This window comes from Astyanax mexicanus, chromosome 3 (assembly GCF_023375975.1).
Source record: "Astyanax mexicanus isolate ESR-SI-001 chromosome 3, AstMex3_surface, whole genome shotgun sequence".
In the NCBI taxonomy this organism is placed as follows: domain Eukaryota; kingdom Metazoa; phylum Chordata; class Actinopteri; order Characiformes; family Acestrorhamphidae; genus Astyanax; species Astyanax mexicanus.
The window spans coordinates 625,001-647,500 of record NC_064410.1 but is presented as its reverse complement, the minus strand read 5'-3'; the positions used below and the strand labels follow the sequence as shown (position 1 = coordinate 647,500).

General features: G+C 40.7%; 1 protein-coding gene across 1 annotated transcript in view; it reads right to left on the bottom strand.

The window, feature by feature from the left end:
- Positions 1 to 22,500, bottom strand: part of LOC103034474 (retinoic acid receptor beta) — a 70,986-nt gene that overhangs the window by 35,674 nt on the left and 12,812 nt on the right. The window contains exons 2-3 of the mRNA XM_049476026.1: positions 17,669 to 17,817; positions 4,313 to 4,454 (exon numbers count right to left, since the gene is read on the bottom strand). Of these exons, the coding sequence (XP_049331983.1) occupies positions 4,313 to 4,454; positions 17,669 to 17,817 (291 nt within the window). The remainder of the gene's footprint in view (positions 1 to 4,312; positions 4,455 to 17,668; positions 17,818 to 22,500) is intronic.

Genomic DNA, 22,500 nt, shown 5'->3' with positions numbered 1-22,500 from the left:
TTTAGTCTATCCAAAAATAGTACATTAACTTTTACTTCTTAAATAGCTTTTGCTTCTTTTGTATTTTTACCTTTAAATATACACTAATGGGGTAGCACGGTTTGACCGGGTAGCACAATTTGACAGAACACTGGATTTCTCGACTCGCTGTGTGGGCGTGTCTGTGACGTTTTTAAATAAAATGAAGCAGCAGATGTAGTCAATCATAAGTTTAATATTTTTAATATAATAATCAACCTCACTGTGATCGATAGTTCTATAAATCCATATAAATAAATCTTTTTAATCTTAATTTTTATCTTCTCCTCTGTGGTTAAAAGGCAGCTGTTCTGTGTGTGAGGCTCGTATGTGTGTGAAGTCGCCGTTCCTGCTGTTCTCTGATTGGCTGGACCCAGCACAGTGGCGGATTCATTTGAATAAAGCCGCGAGTTTGAGACTACTGGTCTAAACTAATAATCGAAGAAGAAACATTTGGTAACACTTCCTATGAATATTGTGTTTATTAGACTCTATAACATAACAATAACACACTAGAACACATTATATCTCAGTTAGTTCCGACCCTGCAATGTGATTGGCTGAGAGGCGTTATATGAGTTCTACCGTTATCAGCCGGTAATGCACTGTAACCGAAGCTCTCCATGTTGTATTACTCCACCACATACAGGTAAACTAGCAACGGCGCAGCGCTTACAAACCAAACAGCACAGCTACAAACAAACAGAGCATTGCATTATTTAGCATTTTTTTATTTCATATGTGGAATTCACCTTTTTATTTCACAAACAGTAACAGTAGTAAACAGTAAAATAAACATTATAAAATGTGTTCTAAACCATATACAATTAGTCAAAATTAGCTCTTACTTTGCCTCGTAGGCTCTAGTGCTGTTTTTCAGTGCATTGGGCGGGGCTAAGTTACTGTTTCATTGGCTGGTTCGTGGTCTATTCTGATGGACAACAGGCCTCACTTGCTGTTCTGTGCAACAAAACTTAAAAAAAAAAAATTAATGCAAACGCATTTGAACCAACCACGGAACCGCACACCCAGCACAGGGAGCGTATAGCATCAACCCACACCCAGCAGCGAACTACTGATTTCCGGAGAACCTGATGTTAGTATTCTTTATTTCCGGGCTTAAACAGTTTTGTCTTTCAGATCCTATCGTTTCCTAAAGTCTTCCAAAAATGATTCACACAGAAAAACGTAGACTAGAGATAAAAATGTGTCTCTGTAGCACCAGTTCTACTCTGAGTCTGTCCTGTTTTGGCTGAAATTGTCTCACAGTAGCCAGAATGTGCATCATTACCATCACACTTAGCACTGATGAGCTCTATTACCATCCCTCCATGCCTCCATCACTCCATTCGCTCTGTGCTCCACTAGCTTGGTTTCCTCCAACAGAACCAGTTTTTTCCAACAGAGCCATCCAGTTTAGTTCCATCCATCACAGAACCACAGATAGACACATATCATAAACCCACCGCTTCCCCGTTCCCCCCTCCCGCACCACACCTTTAAACCGTCGGCTCGTCTCTGAATGGAGGAGCGAGAGGAAGAAGAGGGGGATGAACATTAAGAAATCACAGTCTGGATTGCTCTTTTGTCCTGAAAAAGGGGGCAAGAAAGAATGGAGGTAAATGGAGCATGAAGTGGACTGGGGCCATAACTGCTGATGCAATCCAGGAGCTCCAATAACGTGTGAAATGTGAAGCGCTCGGATCCGCAGGAACAGGAGCGCCCAAAACACTGCTGCAACACCGTCGGCTAAATGACGCATTCAACAGCTGAAGTCCCTTATTTCAGGAGCAACTCCAGGTACTGCTGGAGCCCGACGCAAATCACCGCTGTCCTGATGTGCCGGCGTACTGCCAGTCAGGGTTTCCTATTTTAGTTTCAACCGCTTGATGAAGCAGCGTAGTAAATGCATTTATTAAATTAAAAGGGGAACATGCAGGGAAGCACAACGCTGGTGAATCTGGAGAAAAACATAAAGCCATAAAGTCATAAAAGTGGCAGGAAGTCTGTTGTCCGTGAAATATGAAAAAAAGATCCAAATGCAAACATGATGAATAAAAGGCACGTACTGTATTTTTTGCACTATAATGCGCACCTAAAATCCTTTAATTTTTATAAAAATCATCAGTAAAGCCACTCCACTGAAGTACAGCATTGTATGCTAACCCTGGCTAGCACTGCTGGAGCAACATTAGCATTAAAATGACTGTGTTAAAACAAGCTATGTGGGATGAACCGCTAGCTAATATCACTCTGGCTCCTTAGTGTAGAACAGTCGAGAGTGTAGCACATTAGCCGCTAGTCATTGCTAGCCTTAGTGGAAATCTGTTAATCTAATCTTACTGTAAATAAACAGAAGTGCTTTACTCACTCAAATAAACAGTTTTCAGGAGAGAAATCTGTGTAGATTAACATCCAGCACTCGTTTGACTTTAAAAGAAATCCTTTAATTTTCCAAAAAATCATCAGAGCTCCTTATAATCCGGTGCTTCTTATGTATGAATTCTATCAGTCAGGTATTAAGGAGCAGTAAAGCTACTCCACTGAAGTACAGAGTTATACAGGAGTTTTAGTGAAGTTTCTCCAGCACTAAGTCTGGAGCAGTATTAGCATTAGCAGCTAACTACGCTAAGCGCTAGCTCTTTCACCATTCAGAGGTGAGCATTATCAACCTGTAACCTGCTGCTAACCCTAAGCCTTATGTGTGAAATAAGACCAGAAAATAGACATTAATTCATAGTACACCTTATAATCTGGTAACCCCGTAAAAATATGATAAACTAAATTTCAGGATTTCTTGGCAATAAAAGTGGACGTTATTGCATACAGGCGAAAAGCTCCTAACTCCACAGATCCCTGTTTTAAGAGAAAGGGCACCGGGCTGCTGGCATTTCCTCTAACATTTCCCTGAGATAGGACTCTCTGTAAAGCTGCGTGTGAGAGAGCTTATGTCAGAACACATCGGCATTATAACTCCCTTATTCAAAGCTGCAGCTACAGAACACAACACTCACACCTGACCTTTAGTCTTATTTCTCAGCTTTTAACCAAGAAGGGATTTGAACCCCTGACCCTGCAGCTGTGAGACGACACCCACCCTACTGCTGTCAGCACTGTGCCGTGATACGTGATGACTCTCTGAGGGAGGGACTGAGTTAACCTAACAGCCTCAGTGCAACATACAGCTCTGTAAAAAATAAGATAAGACTTAAAAATGATGAGTTTCTTTGATTTTGCCAAATTGAAAACCTCCGGAATATAATCAAGAGGAAGACTAAAGATCAGAAGCCATCAAACCACCAAACTGAACTGCTTGAATTTTTACACCAGGAGTAAAGCAGCATAAAGTTATCCAAAAGCAGTGTGTAAGACTGGTGGAGGAGGACATGATGCCAAGATGCATGAAAAAAAAAAACTGTGATTAAAAACCAACCAGGATTATTCCACCAAATATTGATTATTTCTGAACTCTTAAATCTTTATGAATATGATTTTTTTTTTTGTCTTTGCATTATTTGAGGTCTGAAAGCTCTGCATCTTTTTATATTTTTGTTATTTCAGCCATTTCTCATTTTCTGCAAAAAATAAATGCTCTAAATGACCAATTAATATTTTTATTTGTAATTTTTACTCAAACATATAAATACCTATAAATAGCCAAATTAGAGAAACTGATTCAGAAACTGAAGTATATCACAATATTAAACAATGCCTGTGACTTCACCAGCTATCCTGACCAACCGAGAGCTGAGTCAGTGCTTTAGAGTCAGCAGATCACTCAAAACTTGAAGGAAATTGCAAAACAACAATAATCTGCCCTTTAATCAGGCATTTAAATGGCCTTTTAAAAGGCAAATAAGGTAAATAAGAACGTTTGTTTTTCTGGGATTAAAAGTGTGAATTCTGCTGTAACTGGAAATATCTGCTGCTGTGTTTACGAGCACGTGCCCAACCATGTGGATGGAGGCCATGCGGTTAACATGTGTTTACTCCCCGCTCCCCCTCCCTCTCACGCTTCTCAGGCAGCAGCAGCCTGTCACTCACACAGACAAAGAGACAGCGCTGTGTATCTACTTCTTGTGTCAAGAATCAAAACATTAAAACGTGACGTGTTTGATTTAATTGCATTAAGTGACATCACACGTCCTGCGATGTGACTATTGCACATGCACACGTCACGATGACGATGTCTAAGCAATATATCGTGCAGCCCTAGTGTGAGTGTGAGTGTGTGTGTGTGTATAGGATGGAGTATATACCAGGATTAGTAGGTTAGAATAGATTTAACACTCACACTCTTTGGACATTCCAACAGCGAAGCATTTCTGTAGACGACAGTACTGACAGCGATTCCTCGTCACCTTGTTGATGATGCAGTTCTTGTCCCGGTGGCAGGTGTACACCATGTTCTTCTGGATGCTTCTGCGAAAGAAACCCTGAGAGAAAAACAGGAAGTGAGACAGTTATAGATACATAAAGATTAAAGGCACAAAACATGATCACGTAAAGATTTCTTCAGGGATTTTTTCTGACATTCTGGCATAATAAAATGTTAACTTTAGCTAAGTCAAAATATAAAACATTTAAGACAACATAATATATAGAATATATAGTATTGCAAAATGATCAACATAATAATTTTAAGGAAAAATTCTTAATAATAGAATAATGAATTAAAGTCAGTGTACCTTAAAACAATATGAAAACAATTCTAATAATGTAAGAAGATAATGCATGACAATTTCATGTAATTTAAATAATGTAGAAAGATTATACAAATGATCAACATGAAAAAATAAAAAATAAATCTTAATAAATGGTCTCAATAATGTAATTACAACACATTACAAACAATTCAGTTAAAATTGCAATCAATTGTTGATAATGTACAGTCATTTAATATGAACTTAATATATTATTTGTAATGTATTTACTTAATTTTATTGTACCTTTGGCTGATATTATATTATTGGGAAAATATATTATATATTTTTACTTATTTAATGTTTAAATCTTTTTTTGCATTTTATCCACATGCTTCTTTATACATAATTAATCATATCCCCTCTGACCCCTCTTATCTTAGCAGCACAAGATGTATATACTTTTTCCTTTTTTTCCTACATTTTTAAGTATTTTTATATATTTCCTGTTTTTTTTTTGTGTACATAGTTTTTATTATTATTTGTATGTATATTTATATATTTCCCTGACCTGTTTCTCTGTCCTTTCCTTTGTTCTGCTGTAACATTGCAAATTACCCCATTGTGGGATTAATAAAGGATTATCTTATCTTATTAACTATAATAAACATGAGAGGAACATGGTGTTTTACTGGTCTGGTCTGGAAACTCGATTCGTCTCGCTGAGGTTAAAATGTAGAAGCCACAGTCTTTCAGTGTTTTTTCCTTTGAAAAAAATAAAAATAAAATAAAATAAAAAAATCCTTAAAGGGTTTTTTAGTGAATATTAATGTGTTGTTGGTCTGCGGTCGGCGGCGGCGATGATGATCAGTCATGTACGGGTATGTGCACATGCTCGCAGATTGTGTGTGTGTGTATATGGTGTGTATATGTGTGTGTGTGTGTGTGTGTGTGTGTCTCTTGAGGGCGGCTGAATTTCCATTTGCCAGGCGCTCGGTGACGGATGGGTCCTTGCGCTTTCATTAAAGGCCGAGCGGAGTGTATGATGGGTAACGTATCAGAGCGGAGGGCCGCCTCTCGCATCGCTCACTCTCCCGCCGCCAGCCAATGGCCTTCCTCGATGAGCGGCACGTGAGCGCGGCGCTGAGGTCACCTCGCCGGGTGATAGATTCTTCATTCTGCTAATAGACGTCTTTATTCAGGGTGATGTGAGCGTTTCCCCTGCGTCACTCTCTGGCTCTCTGATGGATGGAGATGAGGCCGGGCTTCATATGGAATCTGCTTATTGTGTTCAGCTCGGGCTGCTGATCTCAAGGCTGGTGAGACCATGAGCCTCCGTGTCTCAGTGACCGACCACACGGGTCACGCAGTCAGGGGCTTGTTAGCCGTTACGTGGAGGTGGCCTTGAAATGCAGTGTCAGAGTGTTTAAGCGTTTATGTGTGTGTGTGTGGATGAGTGTATATATGTAGTATATTACGAGTATGAGGCAGTTAATGCTTCCATACTACTAGCAGTGTACAGTATATCCATGATACTCAAGGCCAAGCTGAAGCAAAGCGCTCAATGCAGCTATCATAATGACTCTGAGCACTCTGAGTTTTGATTAGGCCTGTCACGATAATAATTTTTTGTGAACGATATGTTGTCCCAAACGTTATTGCAATAAACGATACTGTGCATTTTAAGACCATTAAATGGCACAAATAATATAATAATGATAACATAATATTATAACAAAGGAATTACACCCTTTCAAAGACTATAAACATTACAAAGTGCAGAGGCAGGGGAAGCGTAAGTCTGCCCCACACCATGACGTGCAGCCCCGGTCTGTCCCAGCTGGACCGCATTGGACCGATATAAAGACCCTGCTTCAGTCTTCACTCGAGAGATACGCTGATATTGAGAGAAAGGCTGCGGCAACACGAACCTAAGAGACACTAAAATTAAGCGACTAGAGCCGCACTGAGCCGTAAATATATTTCTTCAACTTTGTTTTGGGTGTTTCCTAATTAAGGCATGTTTTGAGTTCATTCACTTCCTGTATCCGTGCCTCTCTACCACACTATTGGAAACGATAAGTCGATAATGTAATTTATGTGACAGGCTGTGACAGTGTTTATTTGCATAAAAGAGACAGAGCCCTTAAATGGCTGATTAACATTCTGAAAGGGCCTGAAACTGGTAGAAAAAAGGGTTTGTAAGATCTCTTTATGTGAGTAAAGAACTTCATGAACATGTTTTGTAGAGCCCATAGAGCCCTACTGTAATTCTAACTTGTGTAATAAGAGGTATACTATGTTTTTAGTCTAAAAGTCTAAAACATGAAGGTGCTTCAAATTGAGTAAATTTGTAGTTAATTACACTTGATTTACTGATTTAGTGATATATGTGGAAATGAATGAAATGACACAGTCCTTGAACCCTTTTGAGATCCACAGTATACCCAGCCATACACCACACACCTCTCCAGACACCACCTCTCAACTGCCAGCTCTCTGGCTCTGACCGCTGAAGCTCATTGGGTGGATGCATGCCCAGTGGGGGTATTAAGCGTTACCCATGAACACATGAGGCCATTCTTCAGACATCCAGGTCTCTGGCCTTCTCTCTTTTAAAGGACACTACTGTGGCCTTTACGTTACGTGAATCACCATCACTCACTAATCCTCTTCGTCTTCACTAGAACACCCCCTGTCTCCTGCTCTCCCTCCGTCGCTCTTCCTTTTCTTTCTTTTCTTCCTCTCTGACTGAAGGGTTATCTGTGATTAAAGTGACCCGGAGGTGCCGATGCTCTGATAAGTCTCGGCCGATTTTGTTCTCGGACGACGTGCACCAGGTGGCATGTAAACGGAGCAGATAAATGGACAAGATAGCGCTCGCTCTTCTTTGATGGGAGTCCAGGTCGGTGGAGTAGTTGTATGGATATAAGCACAGATGCACCTCATCAGGTTCCTCTTGGCTTAGCAAAGAGTTTTCTTCGCTCCAAGGTTCTTGCCAAGAGCGATCAACCTCCCCTCTCTCGTCTCTCTCGCTCTACTGCCCCCCCCTCCACCCCACCCACTCCCATGTAAACTGCATCTTAACCAGGATCATTATCTTCCATCTTGTTATCTTAATGGTGGCAGTATAGGGTGACACAGCAGGCTAAAGCATCACCAGGCTTCTCATTTACAGATTAAAAAACGAAAGTGCTGCCCATCAATAATTTACCCCTCGTACTCCCTCCCCCCTCCCCCTGCTCACCTCCCGCCCCGGTCCCGCCCGCACCGGTGCCACTTTTGTGTTGCCTGAGCGTTCAGTACGGGCCCGGGGCGGGATTACTTTTCGCTCTTAATCGTGCAGACATCTTATCGCTGCCACAGAAAGTGGAGAGGACACCGGAGACCCAGGAGAGAGAGAGAGACAGAGAAAAAGAGAGAGAGAGAGGCAGCTCAGATGTTACTTACACCTGTAGTTCTGGAGGGAGGCGAAGGGACAGACAGTATGAGGGAGGGGAGAGGAGGGGGCCGGATTAGGTTACGGCTAGCCGAGCGGAATGGATCGGGGGGAGAATGTTGCCGTCTGCCTTTGTGTGTTTCTCTGTAGAACACGGCAGAGGTGAGGGCCGGGCCCGGGCGCTGCTGAAAAGCTGGGGGTAAATAACAGCCGCACAAAGCCGCCCTTTGTACCCCCCCACCGACACGAAACCCCAGAAGATAAGAGCGGGGCACGGAGAAAGACCCCGACGGCCACGGCCGAACAGACCCCTTTTCAACGCCCGACAAGATGGACAAGAGACCCTCGATTACCCTCCTCTTCTGTTCCCGTCCCTCTCGCTCTGTTCCCGTCCCTGTGGCTTTCTTCTGCTCTCGCTCTGTCTGATATCTGAAGGGCGCTTATCTTTCCACACGGTTTAGTGAAGAGCACAGATGGCCCTGCTGAGAAAACCCTGCCGCTTTTCTCCGAGTTCAGGGAAGAGGGGCACAAACAGGGAACATGATGCCCATAAACAAGGGTCCAGTCATCCTTCCCTTAACTGACAGTGAGTTAGTAGTCAACTACTCAAGGTCAGTCAAATGCGAAACGAAGAATTTCAAGAACTTAAAAAAAGTATCTTCAAGTGCAGTCACCGCAAAGACCATCAAAAACGCTATAATGATGGAACTGGCTCTCATTAGGGAACACAATGAGGATAAACAGTGGTCCAGTCATCCTTCCCTTAACTGACAGTGAGTTAGAAGTCTCCTATACTCTAGTTCCAAGAGGTAGAGGAGGTATAGAGTTGGTATACAATGTTCTAATCAAGATTATGAGAAGCAAGAATTATTCAAAGTAAAGAAGTAAAAAGTAAAAAACGAAAGTCAGTCAATGCAAAAAGAAGAATTTCAAGAGCTTTGAAAGTGTCCTCAAGTGCAGTCACCGCAAAGACCACGAGAAATGTTGTAATGATGGAACTTGCACTCATCAGGGAACACAATGACCATAAACAAGGGGTCCAATCATCCTTCCCTTAACTGACAGTGAGTTAGTAGTCAGCTACTCAACTAAGAAAAGAAAAAAAACTAAGGTTAGTCAATCCAGAAAAAAATAATTACAAGAGCTTTAAAAAAATATCCTGAAGTGCAGTCACGGCAAAGACCATTAAAAATGCTAAAATGATGAAACTGGCACTCATCAGGGAACACAATAAAGATAGAAGAGGTATAGAGTTGGTATACAGTGAATAGTGAATATTTGAGTAATGTTCTAATCCAGATTATGAGAAGCAACAACTACTCAACTAAATAAAGAAAAAAATGAAGGTCAGTCAATCCAAAAAGAAACATTTCAAGAGCTTTAAAAAGTATTCTCAAGTGCAGTCACTGCAAAGACCATGAGAAATTTTGTAATGATGGAACTGGCCCTCATCAGGGAACACAATGACCATAAACAGGGGTCCAGTCATCCTTCCCTTAACTGGCAGTGAGTTAGTAGTCAGCTATTCAACTAAGTAAAGAACAAAAAATGAAGGTTAGTCAATCCAGAAAGAAGAATTTCAGGAACTTTAAAAAAAGCTTCCTTGAGCGCAGTTTGCCGAAAAAAGACCATCAAAAGCGTAATCAGGACCGCCCCAGGAAATGATGGACGAGAAAGAATTCAAGAGTTACCAGACACGGTGTAGACACGGTGCTTTTCCTGATCGACTCGTTTTGTTTTTCTGAATATTTTCTTTTTTACTGACTACTGCAGACAATGAGGAAGAGGATGAGGAAGAGTTTCATCATGTGCAGCATCATAAACAACTACTGAGACCTACTGTATTTCAGAAAATAAAAGCAACAAGAAAAAGAGGATTTTAGAGGAAGGAGAACTTTAAATGTTTGATGCAATTAAAAAACAGGGGGGCAGTGCTGGCATGACACTCTCACACACACACTCACACACTCTGCATCTACAGGTAACCGACCCTCTGAAGTATACAGAGCGTGTCATCATCATTTACTATATAATACTGTAATAATAATCAGATCAGTATCATTACAATTAAAGCGCGTGACCTTAACGACCCACAACAGACTGCAGTTCTCTGCATCATCAGCGCATGAATACGGTGGCCGAGAAAGCCCAACGCAGTGCAAATTGAAAAGCGCAGCAAAAGCATAAAACACATCCATCAAAATTACAACACAGGCGCAGCAAATAGAAAAACGCGCTGCAAATAGAAAAACGAGCTGCAAATAGAAAAACGCGCTGCAAATAGAACCACAACACAACGGAAGTGAGTCACAACACAACGGAATTTTCCCGGGGGACCTTAAAAGATACTGTACCAGCTAAGCTGCGTCTTCAGTAACGTCTCGGACTTCACTGTGTGTACAAAGGACAATAAGTGGCAAACAAGGCGTTTTGTGAAGCAGAACTTTTAATAATATGCACACAACCGTGGTAATCACAGGTAATAAACATAACTTACTTTTCAGAAGCTTGTTTGCCACTTATTGTCCTTTGTACACAGCTAATACAGCATCTTTTAAGGTCCCCCGGGAAAATTCCGTTGTGTTGTGACTCACTTCCGTTGTGTTGTGGTTGTATTTGCAGCGCGTTTTTCTAGTTGCAGCGCGTTTTTCTTTTTGCAGCGCGTTTTTCTATTTGCTGCGCCTGTGTTGTAATTTTGATGGATGTGTTTTGTGCTTTTGCAGCGCTTTTCAATTTGCACTGCGCTGGGCTTTCTCGGCCACCGTACATGAAGCCGCATCTGATCCTCTCTCTTCTTCTCCTCGTCGTTTCTCCACACTCCTTGACTCTGATTTGACTCCATTCATCTGCTCTGCTTCGCCCTCGGCGGCTTTGCGAGCGGCGCTTTAAATATAATAATAATAATAATAATTACATAACCCCGCCTGATACCATCTCGCTCCCGCCAACCGCCCGCCCGCTTTACAGTCTGAAAACGCTCACAATACTAAACATCACGGCCAGAAGCAGCGATTTCTTTAATCAGAATGAGGGAACGATTCGAAGGGAGGGAGGACGGCACTAAAGAGAGAGAGAGAGAGCGCGAGAGAGAGAGAGAGTGGAGAATATAGGCAGTGGTTATACAATCAAATCCATTTTCGCGTCCCACACGCGGGATCTTTTCATGAGCGGAGAGGAGATGACCCGCTCCATTTGGCTTCTCTCGAGCGCGAAAGCTGCGCTGCTTTCATGTTGTCAAGCGTTGACAAATCACATTAGTGGGCTGTGCGTTAGCAGTCCCTGTGTCCTGCTCTCGCGTCTCCGGGAGATTATTATGACAGGCAGAACACAGGCAGCATGGCTAACTCTACACATTGTCCTACCTCTCCCTCACCCTCTCTCTCTCTCTCTCTCTCTTCTCTTTTATCACTCTCTCTCTCCCTGCTTATCTGCAGCGCTGCGGAAAGTTTCAGGGAAGTTCACTGAAGTTTCCAGCAGATACAAATCAAAGTATATAATCAAAGAAGAAGAAGAAGAATAGAAAGAAGTATGTCTTGACCTAATGTGGAATGCACAGAATTGTCAATAGCAATCGCAATAATTTTTAAAAGGGTTCTCTGGCATAAAAACGACATAAACAGCTTTCTGAAACAGAGTTTCTTTAATGTTTCTGGAATATAATCAAGAGGAAGATGGATGATCACAAGTGCATGCAATAAAGTTATCAAAAAGCAGTGTGTAAGACTGGTGAAGAAGAACATAAAACTAAAACTGTGATTAAAAACAGGATTATTCCACCAAATATTGATTATTTCTGAACTCTTAAAACTTTATGAATATGAACTTGTTTTCTTTGCATTATTTGAGGTCTGAAAGCTCTGCATCTTTTTTTTTTGTTGTTATTTCAGTCATTTCTCATTTTCTGTAAATAAATGCTCTAAATGAGAATATTTTTATTTGTAATTTGGGAGAAATGTTGTCTGTAGTTTATAGAATAAAACAACAATGTTCATTTTACTCAAACATAAACCTATAAATAGCAAAATCAGAGAAACTGATTCAGAAACTGAAGTGATCTCTTCATTTTTTACAGATCTGTATATCTTGTGGCCATGAATACTAATGATTTACGGGTTGATGTAGACACGGTGCTTTTCCTGATCGACTTGTTTGTGTTTTTCTGAATATTTTCTTTTACTAGCTGCTGCAGACAATGAGGAAGAGGTTGAGAAAGAGTTTCATCATCTGCAGCATCATAAACAACTCAGAGAGACTCACTGTATTTCACAAACAAGAACATGAAAAAAGTGGATTTTAGCGGAAGAACACCTTTAAAAAAAATGTTTTTCCTTTTTTTAAATGCTAAAAGTTACCTAAAAGATTGATTTTAAACTGCTAATCTTCTTCTTTTTGAGTATCCATCTACACCGGCTGCAGTACACCATCACTGCTCTCTATTTCTTTCTTTCTGAGGCTCTAGTCCTCTTTTAACCCCCCTCCCCTCCCCTCCCTCAGCAGCACAGGCTGTTCTTCACTCCTCCAGCACTACAGGCCGACAGCACAGAGTAAATAAAGATATTAAAAACCACCTTAGAGAAACTTATGAGCCCATGAGGTGGTGTGAAAGCACTGCCGCTGTGTCCTGTTCCCTCAGCCAGGACATTTATTCTAACAGAGCGCCAGAAAACACGTCCCCGTCCACCCAGCTGCTGAGAGGAGTGGGCTTTATTAATGCTCAACCAGCCATTAGACTGCTGTATAACAGCTTTATTCCCTCAAAATCTGACCATGCTTCACACTAATCTGTTCATCTGGATGCTGAGTGAAAAGTAAATTATCAGGCTAAAAAATATGCTATAATATTAATAACGAATTATAACAAATATAGTGCATGCAGTTGATTTCGCCACTGATGCGTAACTGAAGTGCTTTCGGCCAATCAGAGCATAAGAATCACAGTATAAGAATGAGATTACTCATCTCGTCTGTTAAACAACTACTAAATAATTGTGTTAAAATAATTAAAATCACTTTTATAACATGTGTATAAAAAACGTTACTTTACAACATGTGTAATAATGCCCTGCTAAGTGCAGTTCAGACACTGATCTAGTCTTAGAGTCTCTGTAAAACACCAAATCCACCGGAGATCCTATTTAAACCTATAGTTACACACGGAGGTGGGTAGAGTCCAGGTCCAGGAAGTAACTAGAGCAAACAAAACTGTTCTAAACATGCACCTACAATTTAGTAAAAAATATTAAAAAGTATTGTTTGGGTATCAGTACTAATTTACTGAAAATAAAAAGAGAAAGAGAGAGAGCGAGAGAAAAGAAAAAGAGAGAGAGAGAGAGTCTTTTTACTTTTAACAACACTTTATTATAACCAAACCATGTTATATTATTTAATCATCAATTTCTGGCCATATAAAGCCATTAAAATCATCATTTAAAAACAGGACATCACGTCACAAGAGATGAGAGATATAGAGAGAGAGATATAGAGAGAGAGAGAGAGAGAGAGAAAGTAAGAGCGCGAGAGTGCATGCCAGATAGATTCCAATGTCAAAAGGATGTAGGAGTGGTGTGTTCAGCAGAGTGTGTGGTGTTTAGAGGGGGTTTGGGTTTGGGTTTATCCGGAGACGCCGTGTCCTCTTCACCGTGTCTCAGATACATATGCATGCGCTTCTGCTGGACCATATGTTCCTGAAGCACTTTACCAATTCAAATCAGCCGTCCCGTCCCATACCAAACACAGAGACATCACCTCAAACAATGCAAATGAAGAAGAGACTGTTGCTCATCAGACGGAGGACAATAGCATTAAATATGCACATCAAACACACACACACACACTCACAAACTCAGGGCTCTATCATACACCCTGCCTCTTAAAGGGAATGAAAACTGGCACACTGACTTGTTAACTTTATGTCACGGCCAAAACACACCCACGATTATTTAAGAAAATTAGTTTAGAAAATTGGTTTTGAGCCACGGAAGGCGTATTTTTGGCACCTTCACGTTACCAAAGTAAAAGAAAAAAGGCCATTTTTTTTTATTGGATGTGTGGCATAGTAAAGGATTAGAGTCGGGAATCTGCGAGCAGTGAACGCAGCACTTTCGTCATTCAGTGTGTAAACAGTTTAGTATGGAGCAGCAGCAGAGACGACAGAGTGTAGGCTCATAACTGTGATAGTTAATAATCTGGCTAGTAAATCAGGTTAAACTGCACCTGAACAGCAGTTTAGCTCCAATTAAAATAGTATATTTGATAGTCAGGTTGGATCGAGACTGGATTACATTCTCACCAAAAACAGAACCTGTCTTTTGTTTTTTACTCTTTTGTTTTTTCTGTCTTGTGCTCCCAGCCGTGTGCTCTTTAAGCACATGGTCTTGTTTTGTTATGGTCCTGTCTCTGCCCTAGCTCTGCCATAGCCATTAGTGTTGTCACCTTGTGTCTTGTTTGTAACCCCACCACCTTGTTTCCGGTCCCAGGTGTTCCTTATCCTTTTGGTGTATATATAGCCTGTAGTTTGAGTGATTCCTTGTCGAGTATTTTGTATCTTTGTGGGCTGGTATGCTGTGTATGCATCAGGTTTGTTTGTTTTATTATTTTTTTTAATTTAGTTTCAAAGTTTAGTTTTTTGTGTTTTTTACATTTCCGGTGTTTGTTTTCTGTTTTGCTTTAGTTTAACTTGTTTCTGTATATTAAATTGAATTTATCTGCATTCATGTCCATCCTCTCCTCCTTCCTAAACTCTAACCTAAACTCTAAACTCTAACTCTAATGTTCAGTCCAGTTCTTTTGGTTCGATTATTAATGTTAGAAACCTGCTGAAATGAACCGAACCGTAGAAGAGTGCAAACCAACCAGAGGCTGTTTTAACCAGAGCAAATAGTGCTGGTGTAAAAACGCCTTTAGATACACAGTTATATATTTTATATCGTATCAAGATATGATATTTATTGCTCCAGCTATAAGTTTGAGAGGAAAATCGTTGCTGCATTGTTGGATTTTCTCACTGTAGTTCTTCATAACGCTGCAGAATCCACTGGAATAGAGAAATGACACCGAAAATACCTCTAATCCCCCGTTCTAATCCCCTCAAGTAACTGTGTTACTGAAATCAAAGAAACCAATCCAGCCTGCTTTCTGCTATTTATATACACCCCCCCCCCCCAACCCCACCCTCACAACTTCACTCGGAACAGGTGTAGAGCTCTAACTCCCACTATATTTATCACATTCTCACAAGATAACTCATTATTTAATTCTTCTAAACTAGAAATTCTTGTTCTCCCCGAGAACAAACAAAAAAACCCCTAAAATTTTAATATTTAATAATAAAATGTGTGTCAGATCCTGAGAGCTCCATTGTGTAGAAGCTAAATTACTAAATTAACTCTGATCTGATGTATTTGTTTGCTCAAAATAGATTTTCTCCATCGATAAACTGAAACACAAAGATTTGTAGATTAAATTTCCATGACTTTTCCAAAACTTTCTGGGTGTTTTTATTTTAAAAAAAACTTATCCAGACCTGAAAATTGCTATTTTCAAATTCTATGGGATTCTATGGGAAAAGTACCAATTAAGAGCCATGTCGCCAAGATAGGTATGGACAGATGACTGTTGACTGCTGTCAGGGTTTAAATAGATCAGTGGCGCACCTGTGTTTTTCTCTACCAAGATAAACAAGCAATACTCCAGAAATACACCTGAACACACCTCACTTCCAGACCACCACGCCAAGCCGTGAAAATACAGGGCTCCGTATCTTGAAAGCGTTGACCGAACTTTAAATAAACTGTTTAACGTCGCTGTCCAATGAAAAACACTTATCTCCAAAACAGCAACTTTACAGGAGAGAGAAAAAAAACTTGTAAACTTTTAATGGAAGTCAACGTAAAAAGAGTTTATTTCAGGTCATTTTAAAGAGTTTCTATTGGTCCGTTCATCAAGAAATTTATGGCACAGTGTAAGGGACAGTTAGTCTGTTCAAAAATTTGTAGTAAACTAAAAATGGCAAATGACAAAAATGGAGATGGGTTTTTTTTGATTGGACAGCGATGATATCTGCATTCGATAAAAGGTACAGAGGCCTTGTAGGCCCCGGAAAAATCTGTTCAGTGTGAAACGCCTCGTGGTCTCATGACTTTTAAATTATTACAGACCACTTAGATCCTGTTCTACACTTCCAGAACACACCTCTACAACTACACCCACCGTACCAAGATCACAGCACGTCCACCCAGCCGAGCTACACCCCCTGTCCCACTGTCAGTCCTGCAGCGTCCTGCTTCCCCACGCTGGGAGCTTAACTACTGTACCTGTGTATCTCGCTCTGGAGCTCACAGAGCCTCATAAGGTAAATAATTCAACAGGAAAGCTTCAGAACCTCACACACTGCTCACTACAGCGTTCCCCACGAAGCGCAGCCCACCGGCCAGCCCCACCGGCCGGCCCCACCGGCCGGCCCCCCACACATCCTCAGAAGAATCGGACAAGAGTGCTGAGACTGCAGGGGAGTAACCTGAGGGCGGATCATTGATGCTTCCTCCCCCGTGCTGAAAAGAAACCATTCTGCTGCCTCTAATATTAAACTAAAACATAAATAATGGAAAAATACAGAAAAATCAGGAACTGAACACATCAGGAAAAATCCCCCAAAAATCCCTTTAATTCTAGACTCACTTTATTAAGTGGTACAGTACATCCTTTAGAGAGCAGCACTAAGAAATGAAGACAACACTTCAGTTCCTGAATCAGTTTCTCTGATTTTGCTATTTATAGGTTTATGTTTGAGTAAAATGAATATTGTTGTTTTATTCTATAAACTACAGACAACATTTCTCCCAAATTACAAATAAAAATATTCTCATTTAGAGCATTTATTTACAGAAAATGAAAAATGCAGAGCTTTCAGACCTCAAATAATGAAAAAAAAATGGTTTTAAGAGTTCAGAAATAATCAATATTTGGTGGAATAACCCTGATGGTTTGTAATCACAGTTTTAGTTTTCCTGCATCTTGGCATCATGTCCTCCTCCACCAGTCTTACACACTGCTTTTGGATAACTTTATGCTGCTTTACTCCTGGTGTAAAAATTCAAGCAGTTCAGTTTGGTGGTTTGATGGTTTGTGATCATCCATCTTCCTCTTGATTATATTCCAGAGGTTTTCAATTTTGTAAAAATCAAAGAAACTCATCATTTTTAAGTGTGTTTGTACACAATATTGTAACTTTAATACTTATTAATGTTTAGATACTCAATGTTATTCAATGTTTAGATAATTATGTTATTTAGTATGCAGTATTTAGACAGTATTTAGATTTAGTTATTCAGTTTTTAGTAGGGATTGCCACTAAATCACATTTTTTGCTCCCAAGTTTAAGTCATTTGATTTTGAGTGTATGCCGATCCCAAATTCTGATACCGATTTCTGATGTCCTTTTTCCGAAAACAAAAACAAAGAACACGTCCAAGTTGTCTCTTAATTGTTCTAAAACTACTGATTATCTGAAGCCTATAATAAAGGGTTGATATTTTCATTTCTTTGATTGTTGAGTCTCTGAGAGTCTCACCTTGCAGCCCTCACAGGCACTGACGCCATAGTGGTATCCCGAGGACTTGTCCTGGCACACGAAGCAGGGCTTGTAGACCCGGGGAGGGGGCAGGGGCGAGGGGGGGCTGGGGACCAGCTCCTCTGAACTGCTGCTCTGCGTCTCGATGGCTGTGGAAATATAAGAACGACAAGGTGTGCATTACTACACATGTAAAATACATACCCATATACCTCATATACAATCATTGCTATCTTGCCAATACAGCCAATACAAACCCAACTTTTACATCAACAATAAACAGAATAGTAAATAAAATAACATTGCTGTTCCCGTAAATGAGCTGCTGGAGCTCCTTCACAGCGTCAACCAGCAGCTCAGTTTCCTCTGCTGAGAAGAGTTTGTTGAACACGTCCAGGTAGCTGCACCGTTACAATAGCAATCCACCAAAGACAGAGCTCACCTGATCTACTCTTAAAGAGAATGATGAGCTCTTAAAGAGACTCTCTGATTGGTTTATTATTTCACGTTACGCTCAATTAGTACATGACTTTTGTGCATTTTGAGTCACACAAGGTTTTCTGTACTTTTCCCATCGTTAGGATAGCAAAGACACACTTACATGCCCTAAATCACTAAAATACCAATAGATCACTAAAATAGGGCACTTAATGTGTTAATTTAGGAGAAACTGAACAGGACAGACGTCACAACACAACTCATTTTATTTTCTAATCCTAAAACAGAAACCCTCAGTTACTGGATGATTACCATTTCATTTAATTCAATGTTGCTTAGTTTTAACACTGTATACCATAAAAAGCTTACTTCTCACTATACAACCTTAAAGTTACATATACATTTTAGAGAAATTAGTGAATCATTTACAGTAGATGTTAAAATTATTACCATCAAATAGTTTGGACAGAATCAGAAGCAGAAACATGTGTTTGTGAGAATGAACTAAAAATTGACCTACTGCAGCTTTAATTGTATATATCGAATAAACAGCAAGCATTAAGAAAATGTTTTAAAAAATCGCAAAATACTGTTTTAAAATTCAAACTGTTCTTATAGTTGTCATGGTTATAAACAGTACCTTTGCCTTTATTTATCAACATCTTAGTGTAACCATGCACAGCTTTAAATTGACCCACCGATTAAAACAGTATAACCACCCAAAAAAACAAACAAAAAAAACAATGATCTGATGAGAAGGAGAAATCTGAGCCAGTATAAAGTGTCTCATCACAGTTCAGACTGTATCAGTGGACCAGGAGGAAACGCGAGTGAGCTCCAAACTCCAGGCCAATCAGCTGATCAAATTACACACAGATCTCCAGAGGAGTAAACTCACTTAGCCACGTCATTCAGCTGCTCTACTGCATCCCGAACCATTCTAAACGGCCAGATTACCCCATCCATCACCACACAGCTACTCCACACAGAGCGTGTTCTGACATTTTACCACATTTCTCCATCACAGACTCATGCTTTCAGATACGGTTATCTATTAAAACCTATATCTTTATGATTAGTGAATGTTATTCATTAAAATATACATGTATTATATGTCCAAACTGTAGTTTATAGTGATTTTATTTAGATATACAGTGGCTTGCAAAAGTATTTATACTCAAACAAGGAGAGCACTGGTCAGAGAAGCAGCCAAGAGGACCATGGTCACTCTGGAGGAGCTGCAGAGATTCACAGCTCAGGACAACTATAAATCTTGCACTCATGTAGAAACAAAAGCAAACATGTGGAAGAAGATTCTGTGCTCAGATCAGACCAAAGTTGAACTTTTTGGCCTAAATACAAAAATAACACTGCTCATCACCCTGAACACAGCACCCATCCCCACTGTGAAGATCCAGGTAGCTGCACTGTTAAAATAGCAATCCACCAAAGTCAGAGCTCACCTGACTCTTAAAAAGAGAATGATGAGCAAGATTCAGACACTCTGATTGGTTTATTGGTTTCACGTTACGCCCAAAATAATAACAACCACACCCATGATTAATTAAGAGACTTAATTAGATAACATTCCTTATGCTTTGCATTTCGAGACTTGCAAACTGTACTTTACCCGTCTTTTACGATAGCAAAGACACACTGATACGCACTAAATCTACACAAAAGCTACACGATGCGTATAGTTGACAATTGACGTCTGGCCTATAGATCACTAAAATAGATCCTATTATCTTCCGTCTGCGAATCAAAAGGCTTTAGACAGAGGAGAGGAACAGTTCACACGGCCATGAGCGAGTCTGATGATGTAGAACACAAGTTAATTTATGCTCTCCCCTCCGTTTGCCCTCTCCATTCCAACTTATTTTAGGTGTCGTTTGGAAACGTCTCTGGAACTCGTGGTTTATTTTGCCTTGAGGGAACTCTTCACCTCGCGCTGACCCTCCTGCCCGGCTCCACGGTATCTGGAGCAGTTCAGGGACTCCTATTCCCCATTATATTAAACATGGAATTCTGGAAAACACCACAAATTCACAGGGATTTAACTGTATATTAATTTTAGTGACGATTAAACATCAAAACCCCAACAAAACAACTAAAACTAAAACTACAGATTTTCTGCATTTAAGTGCTTTTACCTCCTCTAATGATCCTGTAATGATTATTATTAAATTATAATTGTACATGTGTTTGAAATAAGTTTAAAAGGTCTTCCTAAAGGATCTATGCTAAAGAAAAACACCCTCCCTTGCTTTTATGATAAAACATATAGTTTTATGTTGACCTCAATAAGAGGTTTAATTAGCGCAAAAAAGGTCCATAGCATGAATGAACCAGTGTGTCAAATCTGTTTAAAAACAAAGAGGCCCAGCAGTCTAAAGCCCTGCCACTATGATCAGAAAATCACTGGTTCACATCCCGTTCATGCAGTTTGCCATCAGCTGCCGGAGCACTGAGAAAGCAGAGTTGTCCTTGCTCTCTCTGGGTGGGTACAGTACAGTAGATGGCGCTCTCTCTTTCCCCTCATCACTCCTAGGGTGATGTGGATCAGCACAAAGCTGCATCTGTGAGCTGATGTATCAGAACCGAGTCGCTGCGCTGCTTTCCTCCGAGCGTTAGCACTGTGCTGTGATGCTACTTGGCAATTCTGCATCAGCAGCAGCTCAAAAAGAGGCAGAGTCTGATTTCTTTGTCTAGTTGTGTCTCTAGTTTGAATGAATTATTGGGTGAAAAAAAGTGCTCCGGTGATCAGGTATAATGCTGCTTTAGTCCAGTGAAGGAGTGGGGGGGGAGAAATTACTGACCTCTGTAAAACACAAAATCCACCGGAGATCCTATTTAAACCTATAGTTACTTACACACAGAGGTACTTTTAACTAGTGTAAACAGAACTGTTCTAAATATACACCTACCTATCTCTATTGTACTTGGCTGGTGGTGTTTTTCCTCCATAGACTAATTCTAACCATTAGTTTCTTAGCTCTGAATTACTGGGTAAAGTATATAAACACTGATGTGTTATTCGCACAAATAACACAGGAATGAACTGCATGCTGTTCCTAGTGCTGTTAGTTGTCTCCTATCTGACGAGACGGTGTGTCACTCCTCGGCTTTGGCTCTGTTCTGTTTGTGGGCGGTCCCGAGCCGAGGTGGGCGGAGCCAAGAATACTAATTCACGGGTTAATGTAGACACGGTGCTTTTCCTGATCGACTTGTTTGTGTTTTTCTGAATATTTTCTTTTACTAGCTGCTGCAGACAATGAGGAAGAGGATGAGGAAGAGTTTCATCATGTGCAGCATCATAAACAACTCAGAGAGACTCACTGTATTTCAGAACACAAACAAACAAGAAAAAGAGGATTTTATTAGAAAGAGATGTTTAATAGAGTAGTGTAGTGAATATGAGAAACAGGATGTTGAACTGTAGCTTTAGTTTAGTGGAGTAAGTAAGTAACAGATCTGCTGCTTCACTGCAGGTCTGAGGTCAGATTTACAGAGTAAATAAATACGACTTGAGTCTTCTAACTAAGTGCACATTGATTGCAGGAGTCTCTCTCTCTCTCTGAGTGTGTGTGTGTGTGTGTATAGTGTGTGTTTGTGTGTGTGTGTGTGTTGGGATTTGGACCGTTAGACTGATAAATGACCTTATCGATCTCGCATCACACTCCTCCTCCCCTGCGACTCCAAACACTCCATTTCCTCTGAGTGAAATCTGATTGAATTAATGAAGGTAGGCGGCCATCCGTTTTCATTTAAGTCAGTCCGGTGTGCCGGCGCCTCGGCGTGGAGCCGACCGCACGCTCAAAACGCTCTCCATCTGGCGGCAGGAGACTGCGCCCGTGTCCGGCAGCCACGCAACACCAGCACATCTATTCTAATCACCGCAGACATGGAGCACAATTCCTGCTGACACGCCGTCCGTTTCCACCGGCCACGTGTGCGGCCAGAGTCCGAGAGAATGTAAACAGGGTGAGGGAGTCGCTGTACACTGAGGGAGGAGGAGTGTAGAAGAAACCAGTGAAGACTGGATTAACATAACAAACACAGAGGACCTGCTAGAGCTGGGAGACATATACAGGTGTTGGACAATGAAACTGAAGCACCTGGTTTTAGAGCACAGTAATTGATTGTGGTGACGGACAGTTCTGGTGGAAACAGGAGAGTTGAGGTGCACATTGAATTCTGCGTGATTTGATCAGCCGTGGTTTTATGTTTTTTGGATACAATCCGGGTTAGCACCCGAACATCCCTTTCAGACAGCTTCCTCTTACAGCGTCCACAGTTAATCCTGTTGGATGTGGTTGGTGCTTCTTGGTGGTATGCTGACGTTACCCTGGATACCGTGGCTCTTGATGCATCACAAAGACTTGCTGTCTTGG